This window comes from Phyllostomus discolor, chromosome 4 (assembly GCF_004126475.2).
Source record: "Phyllostomus discolor isolate MPI-MPIP mPhyDis1 chromosome 4, mPhyDis1.pri.v3, whole genome shotgun sequence".
Lineage (NCBI taxonomy): Eukaryota > Metazoa > Chordata > Mammalia > Chiroptera > Phyllostomidae > Phyllostomus > Phyllostomus discolor.
In genome coordinates, this window is record NC_040906.2 from 128,248,944 (window position 1) to 128,269,261 (window position 20,318).

At 37.5% G+C, this 20,318-nt stretch overlaps 1 protein-coding gene across 1 annotated transcript in view; it reads left to right on the forward strand.

Annotated features, from left to right (window-relative positions):
• Window positions 1–20,318, forward strand: part of PRIM2 (DNA primase subunit 2) — a 291,593-nt gene that overhangs the window by 9,282 nt on the left and 261,993 nt on the right. Inside the window, exon 5 of the mRNA XM_028510638.2 lies at window positions 494–614. Coding sequence (XP_028366439.1) covers window positions 494–614 — 121 coding nt within the window. The remainder of the gene's footprint in view (window positions 1–493; window positions 615–20,318) is intronic.

Below are 20,318 nucleotides of genomic sequence, written 5' to 3' on the forward strand. Positions count from 1 at the left end.
TTAGTGAAATTATAAACAATAAAGCTGTAAGCAAATGTTATATTGAGAAGTTTATCTGATCATAATCTGTTCAAAGATAAAGTTACCTGTATAAAATTTGGATTTATTTAGCATTGATGAAACCACCTTAGGCACAAGTAATATCCTACATTCTAATGTAATTGACTGTTTTTGCAGTTACATTAAATACAGTGGACTATTTTATATTATTTGATAATAATGAAGCTAGGCTTGAAGTATACCGTATTTAATTCTTTTACTGTACTGTTCATTGCACCCCTCTCCCCATATTCAACCATCCCTGGAAGATTGCGGTGTTTGGTATTCGTGCCATCTGTATCACAATAGAGCCCTTTTCACTTCTCTCCATTGGCGTTGTGGTCATGTTTGAATATTGTTTCATAGAAACTTATTGGATTTAATGATCAGTGGACTTTTAAAGTAATCATTGAACACACCATTTATACTTAAAATTTTCCTGTCTCCATTTCAGTGAAGATCTTAGACGCTGGTTCCTTCAACAGGAAATGGATCTCCTTCGATTTCGATTCAGTCTTTTACCCAGGGACAAAATTCAAGATTTTTTAAAGGATAGTCATTTGCAGTTTGAGGCTGTAAGTATATATTTGTAGTCATTTCCAATTGCTTTCATTAGTCATCCCTTCCTAAGTGCTAGCTAGTATTGGTGTGTGGAGTTTGTTCTCTTAACATCTTTTTCCCAAGTGTCTGCCTCAGAGAATGGTTGTGGGTTTCGCATGACAATGAAGCTTTGCTTTCCTGGACTGGAAGAAAAGGGGCTCCTTAGTACCAAGGCCTCATGTTTAGTTGCTTTCTTAATTATGTGATTAATTGAAAAAGATTGAATTTATAAAGTTTATCTTTAAACAGAATCTTTTAGTCCAAAAATTTAAAGCTAATAATGTTTTAAAGCAAGTATAAGTGGTAGTACTTATTTCCAATAATGAAGTTTAGAGGGGTTCATACTTTATTTTAAAAGTCAGTTGTCAGTATAATCTCTGAATAGTTTTGCAAATAACTTTGCAGACAAGCCTGTGTGATTTACATATAGTAATTATATTAAGAAGTGTCTGGGCATGGTTAGCAGGGATAAGCGTTGTGGGAGGAAATAGAGTTTATGTCCTTACGTGGCTCTGTGCTGCAGTGGGAAGGCTGAATCAGTCTGCCTGGGAAGACTGGAGCAGTCAGATGGTAGTGGGACTGGTGGAGACTCTACTTGGGTGTTAGAACGGGTGATTTGAGGCCAAAATAAAATAAAATTTGTAGTAGATGAAAGACATCCTATCTGAGAAGTGGAAGATGTAAGAATCAGTGTGGGTTACTGGGTTGGAAAGAAAGAGAGTAAACAAACATTTGTAGACATTAGAGTCTATTATGTGTTTGGGAAGCATTTGCCACAGCTTCTCTTACTTCTCAGAAGAGCCCCAGGAGGTTTCTAAGTAACATCTGCCCAGGCCTAGAAAGGTGTCGAGTTCAGGACCTTCTCACTCAGATCCCATGCTTTCTCCACTTGCTTTTAACTTTGATCCTTTGTGAAGTTCAGTATGGCTAATATCAGTGACAGTCAACTTATCCTTTCATACTGAAAATAACTTATATTTTTGCCATTTTTGCCATTATTGATTTTATTATGCCATAGAGAAAAAGTGTTCTGAGATTTACTCTTTATTCTAGAGTATCTTAACATGTCAGCAAGTATAATTTTTTAAAGTGAAAGCTGTGTTTCTTTTTAAAAACTTTTAAAACTAAGGTATAACAGATATAGAAAATTGCACAGATCATTAAGTGTACAGCTCTGAATTATCAAAGTGAGCATTATCAAGGTTAAGAAATAGAACATTGCTGTAACCCTGTGCTCCCTTGTGCCACCTCGCATTCAGTCTCCTGCTTCCCCCCTAAAAGTAACCACTGTCCTTTTAATATCATAAATTGTCTGTTTTTGACCTTTTTATATAAAAAGTATCATATGGTATATCCCCCACCTCCAGTTTTATCGAGGTATAATTAATATTCACTCCAATAAGGTTAGTTAACACATCTTTCACCTAACATAATGACCATTTTGTTGTTATAGTGAGAACATTTAAAATCTGTCATAGCAACTTTCTAGTTAGTTTCCAGTGCAGCATTATTAACTGTAGTCACTATGCTGTGCGTTACATCCCTGGAACTTATTCTTCTTATAGTTAGAAGTTTGTATCCTCTGACCAACACCTCATTTTCCTCACTGCCAGCCCCTGGTGACCAGCATTCTACTCTGCTTCCATGATTTGGCTTTTTTAGATTCGACATATAAATGAGATCATAAGTATAATTTTTTAAATAATAGCTTTATTGAGATTGAATTCATATGTCTTGAAATTCACTGTTTTAAAATGTACAATTTGTTGGTTTTTAGTATAATCACAGAACTGTGCAACCATAACCTCAATGTAATTTTAGAGCATTTCATTACCCTAAAAAAGAAACTGTACCCATTAGCAGTCACTCTTCATTTCCCGATCTCTCATCCCTTGGCAGCCACTAATCTACTTTCTGTCTTTACAATAAGATTTGAAATTGAGAAGTGTGAGTTCTCTAACTGTTCTTTTTTAAAGATTATTCTGACTACTCTGGGTACCTTGCTGTTTCTTATTTTAGGATAAACTTATCAGTTTCTACAAGTAAGCCAGCTAGGAATCAGATTGGGTTCGCAGAGACTATGTATGTCAATTTGGGGAATAGATCCGTCTTAATATTAAGTCTCCTGATCCATGAACATGCGATATTATTCTATTTCTTAAGATTTAAAATATTTTTCTCAAACAACATAATGTACTTCTTTTGTTAAATTGATACCTAAGCATTTTATTCTTTAATGTCATTGTAAATAGAGTTTTTCTTTCATTTTTGGAGTGTTCATTGCTAGTGTACGGAAATCCGATTGATTTTTATATATTAAGCTTGGAAGTCTTTTATTAGTTGTAATAATTTTTAGTGGATTCCATAGGAGATTATGTCTCTTACCAATAGGTAACCTTACTACTTTCCAATCTAGATGCTTTTTATTTCTTTATTTTTGCCTAATTTCCCTACCTGGTCTCTCTAGTACTATACGAACAGAAGTGGCAATAGTGGACAAACTTGGCTTGTTTCTGATTTTCAGGAGACATGTGATGTTAGCTGTGTATTTTTTTGTAGATGTCCGTAAACAGATTGAGGACATTTCCTTTAAAATTTAATTGAGCAATATAAATATGTTTTACTTGTCCATTCTTTTTTTTAAAAATTTTATTTATTTATTTTTAGAGAGGGAAGGGAGGGAGATAGACAGAGAGAGAGAGAGAGAGAGACATCAATGTGCGGTTGCTGGGGGTCATGGCCTGCATGTACCCTGACTGGGAATCGAACCTGCGACACTTACTTGTCCATTCTAAAAAATAAAAATAAAAAAATAAAATTTAGTCAAGCTTTTTCATTATGAGAGTTTTTTCCAAATGCTTTTTCTGCACCTGTTGAGTGATCATATGGTTTTGTCCTTTATTTTATTAATATGGTAATGTTACATTAGCTGATTAACTGGTTTTTAGATATTAAAATGACCTTGCTGTGATATTCTTGGAATCAAGTCCCCTTGGTCATACTGTATCATACTTTTTATGTGTTTCTAGATTTGATTTTTTAGGGTTTTGTGGAGGATGTCTGCATTTATTACTAAAGGATATTAGTATAGTTTCCTTGTGATATTTTTCTGGTTTTGGTATTAGGATAATATTTGGTCTCATAGAACCCTCCTTTGGTGATTTTTGAAAACATTGTACAGGTTTGGTGTTAATTCTTTAAATGTTTGGCAGAATTCATAGTGACTTTATCCTAGGTTTCTCTTTGCAAAATGTTTTTTTTTTAATAAAGATTTTATTTATTATTTTTAGAGAGATGGGAAGGGAGGGAGAAAAAGAGGGAGAGAAACATCGATGTAAGAGGGAAACATTGATCAATTACCGCTCCTATGTACCCCAGCTGGGGACTGAACCCGCAACCCAGGCATGCGCCGTGATCGGGAATTGAACTGGTGACCTTTCAGTTTGTGACTTGGTGCCCAGCCAGCTGAGCCACACCGGTCTGGGTGTGAAGTGTTTTTTAAGTGTAGGCATTTAGACCTATAAATTTTTTTTCAAGCACTCCTTTATATGCTTTCCATAATTTTTAGTACATTGTGCTTCATTTTCATTCATTTCAGAGTATTTCCTTTTTTCTTCTTTGACACATTGGTCATTAGTAGTATGTTGTTTAATTTCTACATATTTTTGGATTTCCCAAACTTCCTCCTATTATTGATATTAAAAAAAATTAGTTGCATTTTAGTATGAGAATATATTTTGTATGACTTTGATCCTTCTAAAATTAAGTCTTATTTTATGGCCTACTATATGGTCTGTCCTGGAGAATGTTCTGTTTGTTCATTTGCTGCTTTTGGTTGGAGTGTTCTCTTGATACAGTATGTTAGGTATAATTAGTCTAGTGTTTTTCAAGTCTATTTCCGTGTTGATCTTTTGCCTTTTTTTTGTATGTTATTGAAAGTGGGGTATTGAAGTTTTTGACCATTATTGTTGGATTGTCTGTTTCTGTCTTCGGTTCTGTCAGCTTTGCTACATGTACTTTGGGGCTCTGTTTCTAGGTACACATGTGTCTGTAATTATTAAATGTATCTTTTTGATGGGTTGACCCTTTTATTATTGTGCAATGTTTCTTTTTTTCTCTAGTGACTTTTTTTTTGTTTTAAAATCTGTTTTGTTTGATAATAGGATATCCATTCCAAATACTTTGTTTGTTTGCATGATGTATCTTTTCTCCATTGTTTTACTTTCAACTTATTTGTATCTGAATTTAAAGTGTGTCCCTAGTAGATAGCATATAGTTGGATCATGTTTTTTAAAATCCAGTCTGCTAGTCTCTGCCTTTTGATTGCAGTGTTTTGCCACTTATATTTAATGTAATTACTGAGAAGCTAGGATTTCCATCTGCTCTGTCACTATTTGTTTCCTATATATCTTAGGATTCTTTTGTTCTTCTGTTTCTCCATTACTGACTTCTTTTTTGTTAAGTAGGTATTTTCTTTTTTTTTTTTTTTTAATTTTATTTATTTATTTTTAGAGAGGGAAGGGAGGGAGAAAGAGAGAGAGAAACATCAATGTGCGGTTTGCTGGGGGCCTTGGCCTGCAACCAAGGCATGTGCTCTGATTGGGAATCGAACCTGCAACACTTTTGTTTGCAGCCTGCGCTCAATCCACTGAGCTACGCCAGCCAGGGCTAAGTAGGTATTTTCTTTAGTGTCCTTTTAATTCCCTTATCATTTCTTTATTTTCTTCGTTATTTTTTAAGCAATTTCCCTGGGAATTACAATTAACATTTTTATCTTAAAACAATCTAGATTGGATTAACACTTAAGTTAATTTTAGTAGTATACAATAACTGGCTCTCATACTGCTCTTTTCCCTTCCCCTACGCTGTACTGTTATTGTCAAACAAACGGTATCTTTATACATTAGCACTGGTCAATTTTGTGAGTTCTGGAAATTGTGAAAATGTCTTTATTATACTGTCACACTTGCTTTGGTTTACAGCTCAAATAGAGATATTTCTCATCAGGATTTTGAAGGTATTGCTGCATACCTTTTAGCTTACCGAGTTCCTCTTTTGATTGCATCTTGATTTCTGATTATTTGCAACTCACTTTGTATACTTCGGCCCTCCCATCTCCTATTCTGGTATTGTCAAATTTTATTATGATATCTGAATCTTTTTTCATTTATTGGGATAGGAACTTGGTCGGCCCTTTTAATCTGAAGACTTGGGTTCTAACGTTTAGTAAACTTCTTTTTGTTATTGCTTTGATAATTTCTTTTTTTGTTTTCTTTGTTCCCTATAATTTCCTGTTAGAATTTGGTCTTCATGTTTTCTTTTTTGTCTTGACATCCGTTCTTTATCTTTATTTTATTTTATGGGAAAGATTTTTTTTAACCTGACAGTTCTTCAACGCTAAATTTTCTCATTCTTTTTTCTACTCTCAGTGTCTTTTGTTTCATACTCCTTTCATTGTCTGCCTCTCATTTCTTTATTTAGTACATCTGTTTTAGACAGTGTATCATGTTGAATGTTTTCTTTGATGTATAGTGACCCTTTGCTATTTTTAAAAAGATTTTATTTATTTACTTTTAGAGAGAGGGGAAGGGAAAGAAAGAGAGGAAGAGAAACATCGATTTGTTGCCTCTTTCACATGCCCCAACTATTAAGTGCCCACAACCCAGGCATGTGCCCTGACTGGGAATCGAACTGCACACCTTAGGCTTTGTGGGATGCTGCTTAACCAACTAAGCCACACCACTCAGGGCTGTTTTTGTTTAAGATTGAGATACTGAAAAGTAGATTGCAAGATTGGACTTTATGTGCACATGCAAGTGTATGAGACACTACTAGTGGACCTTATTCTCATTGGCATATGTGAATTGCAGCATCACTACTCTTCTGCTTTGAGGCCATTATTATTATTATTGTTATTATTTTACTTTTATTTTAATATTGTTCAAGTACAGTTTTCTGTCATTTACTCCCATCCCAGCCCATCCCCCAGTGCTCCCCACCTCCCTCCCATTTCCACCCCCCTAGTTTTTATCCATGTGTCCTTTATACTTGTTTCTGTAAACCCTTCCCCTTTTCCCCTGAGTTTCCCTCCCCTCTCTCCTCTGGTCACTGTCAGCCTGTTCTCTGTTTCAGTGTCTTTGGTTATATTTTGCTTGTTTGTTTGTTTTGTTGTTTAGGTTCCTGTTAAAGGTTAAGATCATATGGTATTTGTCTTTCACTGCCTGGCTTATTTCGCTTAGCATAATGCTTTCCAGTTCCATTCATGCTGTTGTAAAGGGTAGGAGCCCCCTCTTCTTTCTGCTGCATAGAATTTCATCATGTAAATGTACAATAGTTTTTTGATCCATTCATTTACTGATGGACACCTAGGTTGCTTCTAACACTTGGCTATTGTAAATTGTGCTGCTATGAACATTGGAGTGCATAGGTTCTTTTAGATTGGTGTTTCAGTGTTCTTAGGATATAATCCTAGCAGTGGAATTGCTGGGTCAAAAAGCAGATCCATTTTTAGTTTTCTTAGAAAATTCCATACTGTTTTCCATAGTGGTTGTACCATGGGGCCATTATTAAGTAGAGGGTTACTTAAACACAAGCACTGTGATACTATGACAGTTGATCTGATAACCAACACAGCTACTAAGCAACTAATGGGTGGGCAGTGTATATAGTATAGATATGCTGGCAAAGTGGATGGTTCACATCCTGGGTGAGGAGCAGGGTGATGTGACATTCATTATACTACTCAGAATGGCACACAATTTAAAACTTAATGAATTGCTTGTTTCTGGAGCTTTTCATTTAATACACAGGGCCCAGCATCAATAATGCCCCCTTTTTTATTACAAAATCATAAGTATGTAATTATGTAACATAATAATATTACATTCAAGCATGCCATGTAACATTTTAGGTGAAATGTTCAAATTAAAACTAGAAATTATTATACCCATATTATTACCCCACCAACCACACCCAAATAGGCCTTACTAATGCTGGACCTGTATGTGGACCGCAATTAACTGTGGGTAACTAGAAGTGTAGATAAGGGGAGACTACTGTACTTTAAAAAAACTTAAAAAAAATTATTGATTTTTAGAGAGGAAGGGAGAGAGAGAAGCACTGATTTGTTGTTGCACTTATTTATGCATTCATTGGTTGTCTGAGAGAGACATTGATCAACTGCCTCATGTGTGCCCCCAACAGGGGACCTAGCCCACAACCCAGGCATGTGCCCTGACCGGGAATCGAACCAGTGACCTTTCACTTCACAGAATGACACCCAAACTACTGAGTCACATTGGTCAGGACCATTGGTTGCTTCTTGTATGTAACCTTCCCAGGGATTGAACCTGTAACCTTGCTGAACAGGATGATGCTCTAACCAACTAAGTTACCCCACCTGGTGGATCTACTGTACTTTTAACTAGTGTGTTTATTGTCTCAATTGGTTTTTCTTATTACTCTGGTTGCTAGTCTGTTTGCTATAATTTTTTCTTTCTTCTTTCTATTTTATTCCATTCTGCAGGTTATTTGAGGGGCATTATAATAAACATACTTTAAAGTAAGATGTAGAAATATGGATAAAATGGAAAGATTGACTGAAGAGAAAATTAATATCCACATTTGTATATCAGCGGAGGTGAGGGTGTTCAATACAGTTTCTAAAAGGAACAGTAATTTTGATTTCTTGTGTGATGTTTGGCTTTTATAGGTCAGAGGTTCTCAGTGGGGGCACAGGATACAGGTAGCCCTCCTTGGGGCTTTATCAGAACTTTGGGCAGAAGTATGTACTGTGTGAAAAACATTATGCTTTTTGTTTTTGCAATAAACACTGTAGAATGTAAAGCTTGATCAAGTATTTGTAGCCAGTGGGGATTCATGGAGTAAGAAAGCATTGCAGGGAGCCTGACGTAAAAATCATTGCTGTGATAGATGGCAGTCACTTTCTGGACAGAGCCCTGTTCCCTCTTCTGGTGCTCTCCCAGGGCCTCTGATGCAAGTGAGTAAGGGACTGGAATTTGGGTGCTGTTGATTAGTGAGGTCCCATAGTTCTTCCTATTTCCCAACTTTTACCATTTCATTAATATATAGAAACATGCACACTTTCTTCATTTTGATTAGAATGTTTGGGTTGCATTTGAAAACTAGTGTACTAAAACAGGTGTCAGTGATGCTTTTAGATTCAGGACCCATGCTTTAGACTCAGGACAAAACAAGGGTTAGGGAAATGTTACTAGCATTTGTCACACAAGCTGGTCTCTGGCGTGCTTCTGCTCTGCTGCCTCAGTCGAGGCTGAAGGGCACAGTGGGAGTGGAGAGTAGGGGGTTTTCTACGTCACAGAGGCTGGACTGCTGGCACACACATCTTAGAGTGTGTGCCTTTCTCTATCTTTTCGGTTTCATTAAAATGGCAATGACTTTTTTGGTGATCCCCTTCTGTAAAATAAATGTTTTTATGTTTTAAGGAATGCAGTGTCAGAACTAAATTGTACTGTTTGCTTTGATGGACATGACATACAGAAAAATAGATAATTAATTTCTTTGCATAGTTTTTCCCCCCCTTAAATTTTGCTTTTGTTCATTTTGCCATGGATGATGTAGTTTTATTTGATAAAAATTGGAGGAGGCGAATGGGGCTGGTTACCGGATCTCAGGATTCTTGGGTTCTGTTTCTGGCTGTAGCAGTGCTCTGATACTTTGGCTGTTTTAGTCTGTAGGTGGGTTTCCAGTGGCTAGTAGATTTTGAATCTTTATGACACACAACAGAAAACCATAATATGAAGTATTCAAAAAGGGAAACTAGTGTTTTTTTTTATTTTTGGACTTAAGTGTAAATAGCTTGGATTTTTCTAGGAAGGATTAGAAATGAATAAATAAGGCTTGCTGTCTGTGAGACCATTTTGGATCTCTCACTACTGAGTTGATTGACTCACCCTGGTGTCACATTAAAGGTGAGTGGGTAAGGATAAACAGATTCTGTTCATGCTTCTTCAGTTGACCGGTTAGGGAAAGGTCAGGCTTTGACAGCTGTCAGCCTCGCAGACGAAGGGTCTCTGTGCTGTTGCAGCTCAGACACTTGATGGCAGCTTATAATCTACCTCAGTGTTTTCCAACCTCAGGACAGTCAGAAAATATTTTTTAATTGATTTGAAATGCTGGCGGAGTTAGTGGCAGGGTATTTTCATTAGAGTAGTACAGAATGGCAGGGGCCGTGAAGGTGAGCATCCTAAAAGATGTGGAGAGGATCCTGTGTGTCACAAATGAAAACTCCATTGCTTGTTAAATGGAACTAGTGCTGTTCAGTTGCCAAATATGTTCCGGAGCTAACGCTTTGAGTGAAGGCAAGTGTGGCTGGTAGCCTTATTGCCCTGCTCACTGAAAATAAGTACATGCAAAACTTTTAATTGCTTATTTTTGCTTATTTTAAAATGTTTTTTCTTTACCCTGAACCTAACATTTAAAATTTGCTTCTTAGCCCTTGTAGTTTGAAATCTTAATTTCTTTTATCTTAGAAATTATCTCATGTCATTTTTGGCTGATGACTTCTTTTCAGAGAACATGAATTAAAGTTTGTACTTTGTAAATGAAAATGCCAGTTATGTGAACTTATTAGGAACTTTTGGATGCCTTTCTCCAGTTAACATTGGAACATTGATTTTACATTGATTTAATAGTTTTACATGGGTAGACTTTTAAAATAGTTTTTGATGTTTTCTTGTGTATCATTGTTTCTTAGATATTTGCAAGTTGACCTTAAGGTAGCTGTGGTTTTCTGATCATTTTGGCCCTTTCTTTACAGGGTAGGGCAAAAGTAGGTTTACGGTTGTTTGCATAGAAAAGAATGCAATAATTAATAAATAATAATACACGAATAACCTGTGTGTTTTGCGTCCTTGCAACTGTAAACCTGCTTTTGCCCCACTCTGTGTCGTTCATGGTTAGTTGGTCTAGTTTGCGTTGTAGCCCCTCTGTGATGTGCATTTGTCTGTGCGGTAAACTCCATTTCTACTGTTTAAAAAGTGAAAATGCCATTCGCTTGGTATACATGACTCTTTCTACTACCCTCTGGAATATATTTATAAATTATAAGCCTATTAATAAGTTGCAAAGTGATTTTGATGTGATGCCTGCAAAATGAAATATGTGTACCTTTAATCTCTCCTTTTGACACAGAATAAATTTCAGGCGATAGGGAGTCTGATGATATAGTTGAGACAGGACATGCAGATGTGAAAGTGGAACATCCTAGAGAACAAATGTATTTGTTAAGCCCGGAAGTTTTCACAGGACTTCTGACAAGCCACCAACCCTGATGGGAGTGGAGAGGGCACTGGGACCAGAGTGAAGCGGCGTGGTAAGATGTACACTCTTAACACTTTTGGTGGAAATTTCAGACCTAAAAGGAACTGAGGGGGAAAGAAGTAATAATCAGATGATTATTTCTGAAGTTCATTTCCGAAGTGGGGATGTGGGGTGTAAATCATTTTATGTTCTGAGAATATGAAGTAGTCAGGTTTGAGTTGGATTTCTTAATGGTTCTAAGCATGGTGATCTCTGAATGTTGAATAAATGTTTGAATTAATTTCTAGAAAAAATAGTTGTAAGTTCAAAAGATTTGCCTCTATTCTGTTTTATGAACACTAGGTAATCTTTAAGATGAGTACAATAACAAGGAATACTTACCCTTTTTTAGAGTTAAATGTTAGGTGAAATATATGTTATATATGAAATGAACTTTTTCTATTGAACTAAATTTGAAGGATTATGCTTGTTAGCAAATTTCAATTTGTTTTGTATTTTATATAGGGAAATTTATGATTTAGACAGTTCTTTATGTGTTTTTGTTACAATAACTTTAACTTTCCAAGTTATTTAAATGAAGGCATTAACACAGGGCTTCCATTCTGTAAGCAGACTCCACAAATACTATAATACTTTTACATTTTTTTTTCCAAATGACAGAATTATGGAAGCCAAACTTGTATTATTTTATATGTGTTTGTGGGGTAGCTATAGTATTATAGTTGGAGAATGAGGAAAAGTTTCACTGAATTTGCTAGTTAATTGAGGCTATAGTTGTAAAAATACACCATGGCAGATGGTCTTTAGTGGCAATATTTTAGAAGTTCACAGAATCTGGATTTTCCTTATCAAGCTACAAAATTAGATTCTGCTCATTATAAGATAGTTTAAACCTAGCTAAATGTGAAACTTCAAGCTGAATTACCCTTGAAGGCTAAAATTAACATATGCAAAAATTTTCAAAATAACTTGCAAAGTCATTTCTCATTTTTAAAGTTTTTGTACAGCTTTTGAATATGGAATTCCTTGTATTCTCATTGTTCATGACTCCATGTCTATGACTTTGCCCTTGAAAAAAGTGTATGACTAAATTAGGGCATACAGCTATGCCCTAATTGTCTTGTAATGTTATATATGTTGCTATTTAGATCCTACAATAGTGAAATAAATTTTACTAAATATCCTCATCAGTGTTTTAATATTCTCTGTGGTTAAACATTTACATTGTCAAGTGTTATATTTTCTGAAGGCATTCCAAAATAAGGTAGAGTTTTTTAATGTAGACATTATTCTTTATATTCTGTAATCTTTCTAACCTTTTCCTGTTCCCCCCAAGCTCCCTGAAAATTTAATCCTTTTTAGTTGGATGTCATGGACTAGTTCAGACCCAGGTCAGACTGCCTTTTCCTAGGACTTTGAATGCGAATAAGAACTAGGGATGTCGAGTTGCACAAAAAGGCTAACCCGGAGTGACAAAGTCCAGAGGAAGTAGTTGCAGTCACAACAGTTGCCAGTCAGCCCAGGCCCTGTCAGCGTTACCATCCTGCTGAAGGCATGTAGACAGAGCAGTTAAAATTCTTATTCTGAACTCTGCATCCATTTACGTTCTACCTGCCACTGATTGCTGATCTCTGACTTTTTGATTTCTGGTGCCATACTCGAGCTATTGATACCTGTCAACTGTCTGGCTCCCCCCCACCCCCCCACTATTAGCTCTGGATAAAATGCTCTCTCTCAATTCCAGTGTCCTGTGATGCTTTTGTGCAAGACAATCTTTCTGTCATCTATACTGGAGCCTAATAGTCAGATATTTTCCAGCTCCTTTTAGTTGATCCAGGAGCAAGGCCTCTGCATGAATGTTAGAATATCTAGAGGACTGTTTTGGTACTTGCATGGGGTTCTTATTCATGAAGGAAGGAATGCTTGTTGAATACTCAATGAGCAGTGGAGTTACTAAGGTTTTTGTCTGCCCAGTGATGTAAAGAGTCAGAGAAGAGAAGTTAGTCACTAATAGCTAACATTTGTTATCTGGTAACGGAGTGCCACCTACTTAGCTAAGTGCTTTACCTGAATTATATAATTGAATCCTCACAACATCTTCAGGATGAAACCAAAACTCAAGAGTGGTTAAGTAACCTCCCCAGAGTTAAGCGATACAACTGGAATCCAAAAATCAGACCTCTAGGTTTTTTGAACTGTGGAAATGATAGAGCGTGTTATGAAGTATATGAGCAGATTTCTTCTCAGCTAGACCTTAACTAGTGCTGAACGGCAGTGGAGTAGATGCTCACATACAAGGTGAGAGATTTACATTCACGTAGGAAATTAAAGCATTAAGTGTAATTTTACTAAGATGTATTATTTTAGCTAACAGTTCTTGGCAGAAATGGAAACCAAATACAATATGTGAAATATAATGTGAGTATAATGTAAGTAGTTTCCCAGTGTAATATGTGTGCTGCTTAGGGAAAATATTTTACTCACACAGCTCTGTTGTTGAGGGCCTCATCATCTAGCCCATGGCTTTTCTATGCCCTTTGTAGCTTTTCTTCTCTGGTACCGGGTTTGTTGTTTTTTTTTTTAACATTTCTTTGATCACATTGTATGTTTTAGTTCGTGTTCAATAATAACTCATGTATTATTCTAAGATTAGTGTAAACCAAAATCCAAGAGTAGATTTATGCTTGAGCCAGGAATAATTTAATTTAGCAGGTCAGGAGAAGAAAAGTTATGGAGGTGCACAGATTGTTTCAGACTGGGCCATTTTAAAAAAGTGTGTGTATGTGTGTGTGTATTATTAGAGAGAGGGAAAGGAAGGAGAAAGGGAGAGAAACATTGGTGTGTGAGATGATGTGTAAAATAATCGTTTGCCTCTCACAGGCCCCCCACTGGGGACCTGGCCTGCAACCCAGGCATGTGCCCTGACTGGGAACTGAACCGGCAATTTTTTGGTCTGTAGGTCTGTGCTCAGTTCACTGAGCCACACCAGCCAGGATGAGGCTGAGACTTTTAGGAGCATAGCTTCTTGGTTCAGTTTAGGGGTTCCAGACAAAAGGGGCTGTACTCCCCTACTGGATGTTCTGGACACCTTTGTGGTACTTCTGGCGGCTGCACAGTGATTCATGGGGGCTACAGGCATTTAATACACAGAAGACGGGGGTGCTGGAGCGCCACCAGTGCGCTGGATAGATGGTTCTGTGCAACAGTGACTTTTCCCATGTGCTGCCTGACTTTTTATATTCGTTGTATATTTGTGTGAACCAAATAAACAAAACAAACTCGGTTTCTAATGATCTTAACCTAGAACCAAACAGTTTTAGAAATAAACACAAAGTGTTTCTCCCCCATGGTTTTACATACCCCGATTGTTCCTAGAATGCAAAATGCAACTACTCTGTTATTGGTGAAAGATTACACTGCATTTTGTTCCGAATGTTTCTGCGAGTGGCTCACCTTTTGGGAAAGCACATCCCTGACGTGGTATGGAGGCACCGACACCACACGCACAGTGTGGTCTGCACGGGAAGGCGTTGCAGTCACAGTGTTCCTAGGAATGGTCACGGCATCTGAGTACTTGATCATGTTGTTTCATGCACTGTGCCTGATCATTTGTGTATTATTTTGTTTTAAATTACTTTGCTTTTATTTTTTTCTTAAATTTTATATATGGAATTACCCCCTTTAAAAAAACATATTGTTTACCTCATTGATACTTATGTAGCAGTCATCTGAGGCACAAAGTCATAGCTAGATGTCTTCCTAGTTTTTCTTTATAAGAAAGAACCTTCTTAAATAAACCCTGTGTGTCACATACTTCAGTATCCACAACAACTTGTGAACATGTCAGATGAGGGAAATGGCCAAAAGTGGTATCACAATAATACTTCTTTGTGGTCCCTTTAATGAGCAGAGTTCAAAGCACTTCATGTATTGTGAATGCAGAGCTTCCCAGTGTCCTGGTGGAAGAGGAAGGCAAACTTCTGAGATGCAGAGAATAAGACTAGTCTCTGCTCACAGGTCCTTTAGTGGGCCTGGGGTAGGACATCCAATTCTTTCTGCTCCTCTCTGAGCTGTCTTCATAGAACAGTGATTTTCTGTGGTGGGGGCGGGGCGGCACTCCACCCACAGAGCTCTCCCGCCATTGTGGATGAGAATAAATCTACCAAGACATGAGCTGCCTGGGGAGGAAAGATACCCAATCTCTCAGAGGAGAAGGGTCCTGAACATCTCCTGCCCTGCGTCTTTATTGAGTTCAGCTCACACAGAGATACATAGTATGTACGTAAAGCTCATCAAGCAATGTCCAAAAAGCTATAGTCATGGAAAACTGACATCATTTACAGGTAATAGTTGAAGAAACACAGGGATTGTCTCTGGTTAGGGTCGGCTTTAGCTCGAGTGTCTGTTTCATACTAATAGGGAAGAGCAGGTCTCAAAAGAAACAATATCTTTCTCTGGCCAGATTCCGTCCTGGAAGCTGTCTGTTCCAGTATAAGTCCACAGCTGCCTCTGGCATTTTATTCAGGCTCAGTCAGGCTGGGAGAGCAAAGCAGCCAAGAGATTACTAGACTTTTACAGAAAGAATGAAGACTCAGGCTATGACAAAGCTGAGGGGTGAGGGTCTTTCTGCCCCTTCTTTGTAGACCCCTAAGTCCTTCCCTGATGGCCCATTGCGATTGTGCCTGTCTTAGGTTGCCCTCCCCTGAGGAATCTTAACCATCATTGGCTAACCAGTCATCTGCCTGGGCCAAGCAGGGAGAAGTGAGGGAGGCAGGGGCTGCACTCCTGCCAGGAGGATATGTTCTGTCTCCTTAGTGGCTCATGGCCACAAGGCCTTTTCTCTCAGCCCTACCTGTGGGACTCTTTTGCCCATTAATGAGGCTACTGTCCATGAAACCAGGTAGGATGGCTCCCAACAATTTTCAACCTTTTTCATCTCATGGTACACATAAACTAATCCCTAAGATTCTGTGGCACACCAGAAAATATGTTTTTTTGCCAATCCCACAAGAAAAATATGTATAATTTTGATTCATTTTCACTGGATGGTTATTGTAATATTGGCTGTTATAGTCAGGTATTGTATGTTTTAAAAATTCTTGTGGGACACTGATTGAAAATCATTGTCATAAGACATAGAACTTAGTGAAGGTGCCTTTTCTCCCGGATTGTGCTGTCCGTATCAGTGAGGATCACCTTTGTATAGAAGTAATCCCAAGAGAGTAAATATTTATGATTATGGCTTAAAATACCTAGTCTTGAGGAATGTTAATCATAAAAAGAATTCTAATTTTATAAAAGTTTATTGATTTGCATTTTAATCCATGATTATAATGTGTAAATATTGCCAAAGAGGAATCCTAAGCTTTATAAACCATTGGGAGAACTTTGTCTTTGGACTTAGGGACCTCTGAAATTTGTCAGTTTGCAGGTCCTGAAGATAAAACCTGAGGGATGGGATGGGTGGGTTAGGGTGATATCTTTCTCTTGCTTTGTTGGAAGCCAAAGTGCCTGCTGGAGCTCTGGTCCAAGGCTGGGTTGGTGGGAGAGGGCAACCTCCCCCTGTGTGCCCCCCCAACCCTCATCAATAGCAGCTTGCTTTTCCTTAATGTGGTGTGGTTCTTTCTCCTTGTTTCCAGCTTGAACACAGACAGCTCCATCGTCTCATCTTCCTAACCATAGCATAACTCCTACCCCTCAACATCTCCTAGATGTCATATACTCTGTTCATTTAATAATATTTTAATGATTTCTTTCCCTTCGTTATTTCAAGGAAATACACTCATGTACTATTACCCGCATTAATCTTGGTTTTGGTTGTACATTTTTATGACAAGGCAGTTTGTTGTTAAATTATGGGGAAGAGTGGAAAATGAGGCTAGTAAGTGAGGATTACCAGGGCAGAGGATTACTAGGGTAAGAGAGGAAAATGAAGGCAGAAGGGAATTGTTGAAGGTTTTTGAGGCATGGATTGACATGTTATAATTTAGTATGATGAAGATGACTATAGTATCTGAGTAAGAAAATAAGTAAGTGGAGGGTTGATACCACTTCATGTATCTTCTAGTGAACCTGCCAACTAACTGAATATATGATTGAGTCTATTAAAAGCTTAATGAGGTTAATTAATTAGCACTAAGACCCTCAGGGTAAAAATAATTGCTGTCAGTTGTGGTTGTTTCATAAATCTACAGATGTGATAAAATGGCATGGAACTATATTCACATTGTATCAATCTCCTGGTTTAGATATTATAGTGTAGTTATGTAAGGTGTAACCATTGAAGGACACTTGGAGAAGCATAATTGGGACCTCTCTATACTATTTTTGAAAGTTCTTGAGTCTATACCTATTTTATAATTAAAAGTTTTAAAAAAAGGATTTTGAAGTAATAGAGACTTATGACAGAATTTTGTTAGGATATTGCCAATTTCTGTGTTAATGTCATATAAGGAGAATTTGTTGACTGACCAAATGAAGGGAGTGATGGGAGGTGTGAACTATAGCAGTGGCTGTGGCAATGGAAAGAAGTCTTTTGAAATGGTAGATATTATGGAAGTAGCCTGAAGATTTGATGACTAATGGAATGTTAAGTGAGGATGACTCCAAGCTATTTGCCATATGAAGTACAAGAATAGTGTAATGTTAGTGAATATTGGAAATATAGAAATAGGAGCAATGTTTTGGGGATAGGCTAGTACATTTGGTTGTGAAAGTATTGTTTATGAGTCCTGGTGGGCCAATGAAGATAAGCAGTGGATAATTCAAAACATTACTTTGTATTCAAGAGGTCATGGTTGAAGTTATATAATCAAAATAACAGTAGTATTGGAAATTGTGGAAAAGAAGTTTGCTAAGGGAGAGAATATAAGTGAGAAGACCTGGGAAAATTAATTTTATAGTGGGTTTCTTATGACCCTCTGCAAATTACTTAGCCTCACAATGAATGCCTCATTTTCTTCTACCATAAAATTGAGAACAGCATAGTGTATCTATCTCTCTTAGGATTGTTCTGAAACTGGGTGAAATTATCTATGTAAATTGCATAATGCTTGGCACATGGTAAACACTAAAGGTAAGCTACCTTATTATTTATTAAGCACTTTGGTTATGCTGATAAAAACAACTAAATTGTACTTCTAACTTTAGAAGTTGTATTGGACGTTTGAAATTAAGAAGTGAACTTAGTAGCAGTGATATTTTTATTTCTGAAATTAGAACTTTTGGTTTTTGAAGGTCTGGTCAGTTGTAGTCATGGAATTAATTTTTGTGATAATTATTTAATTCACTTTCAGGTATTTTAATAGAAAGCTCGCATTTTTCTTGACTGTTAATTCTTGTATAATGCAAACTTGGGTACAGTAGATTCACGGTCACTTTTCTCATCTGTTTCTTAATTATATAATTCCTTTACCTTTTGGGATTTAGAGATAAACTCTTGGTCGAATAGATGATATTTTTCTTTGATTAGGTAGAGAGTGGGGTAAATGAAGGATGATGATGATAAAACTGAATAATACTTGACAGATTTCTCCTGATGAAGATGGGCCACAAGGAGCCCGGTTATACTTGGCGTCGATTTCCTTTTCTCTGTGACAGGATCATCATGCTCTGGAAGTGTCATGTGGGGGAGCCAGAGCACTGTGCTTTAGCTTACAAGCTGCCATTCAGTGGTGAAGGGAAAAAATAGCGAAATGAATGAAAGTTCATGCTTTGCAGTTTTTTTTTTCTTCTGCTTTAATAGTAAATGGTTGGAGGGGTTATTAAATAGAAAGTGAATAAGACTAAATGTTAGGTGCTTATTAACTGAGTGTTTTAGCTTTTTATAGTCTTGGTGATATTTTAAGGGTTAAGAGAAATTAGTATTTCCTTTTTTCTGTATTTATTGTAATTTTTAATTTTTTAAAATTATATTTTTTGATTATGCTATCACAGTTGTCCTGATTTTACTTCCTTTGCCCCACTCCACCCAGCAACCTGCATTCCCTCAGGCAATCCCTCCAACCCTTGTTCATGTACCTGGGTCCTGCATATAAGTTCTTTGACTACTCCCTTTCCTATACTGTACTTTACATCCTTGTGGCTATTCTGTAACTACCTATTGTATTTCTTAATCCCCTCACCTCTCACCCATTCTCCCACACCCACCCTTCTATCTCTTTTATCTTTAAACTTTGGCATTTTAATTATGATGGGTCTTAGAGTGGGCCTCTTTGCATCCATCTTGTTTGGGACTCTGTGCTTCCTGGGCTTGCATGTCTATTTCCTTCACCAAATTAGGGAAACTTTCTTTCATTATATATTCAAATAGATTTCCAATTTTTTTATCTTCTCCTGACAACCCTAAGAAGTGAATTTTGTAACTCTTGAAGTTGTCCCATGGGCTGCGTACGCTATCCTCGTTTTTTTTTTATTCTTTTTTCTTCTTCTTGTGCTGTTGCTTGTTTTTGCTTCCTTATGTTCCAAATCATTGATTGATTCTCTGTTTCATTCACTCTATTATTGTTTCCCTGTAAATTATTCTTTATTTAAATTAGTGTATCCTTTATTTCTGACTGGGTCTTTTTTGTGCTGTTGAGGGCCTCACTAAGTTCCTTGAGTATCCTTATAACCAGTGTTTTGAACTCTGCATTTGATAGATTGCTTGCCTCCATTTTGTTGAACTCTTTTTCTAGAGTTTTGATCTGTTCTTTCATTTGTTCTTATATTTCTTTGTCTCCTCATTTTGGCAGCCTTCCTATGTCTGTTTCTGTGTGTTATGTATAGCTGCTACTTTGACTTAGTGTCTTGGTAGTATGCCCTAATGTAGTAGGGTTCCTGTAGGGTCCAGTGGCACAGGCTCCCCTATTACGAAGCTGGGTACTCGACGTTTGCCCTTTGTGTGGGCTGAGTACACCCTCCTCTTGTAGCTGAGCCTTGGTAGCTATTGGCAGATCAATGGGAGGGATTTACTCAAGCCAGTCAGCTGCAAGGATTGGCTGTGACCACTGATGACCAACCTCCACCCTCTGTGGAGGATCAGCTGTGCAGGGGCAGGGTGGTGGTGCTCTGATGTGGTCTGTAGCTGTCTATTGGGTGCTGGCCCTGGGGTTTCCCATGTGATGCAGGCCAAGGTCAGCCCCCATCTCTGTTTTGCCCAGGGCACTCAACCTGAGCTATAAAGCAATCCTAGATGGCTGCTACTTGTGCTGGGCTTGGAGATTTCCAGGCAAAGCCAAGCTGTGAATCTAGGCTGCTAGTTCCAGGCCGGGGGCTCACTGAGGCCAGGTACTGCTTGTTTGAGAGGATTTAGGAAGTTGTGAAGCAAGACCCAAGACTAGCCATTCAAATGCAACAGCAAAACAGAAGTTTGGGCAGGCCTGTAAGTTGGGTGGTGT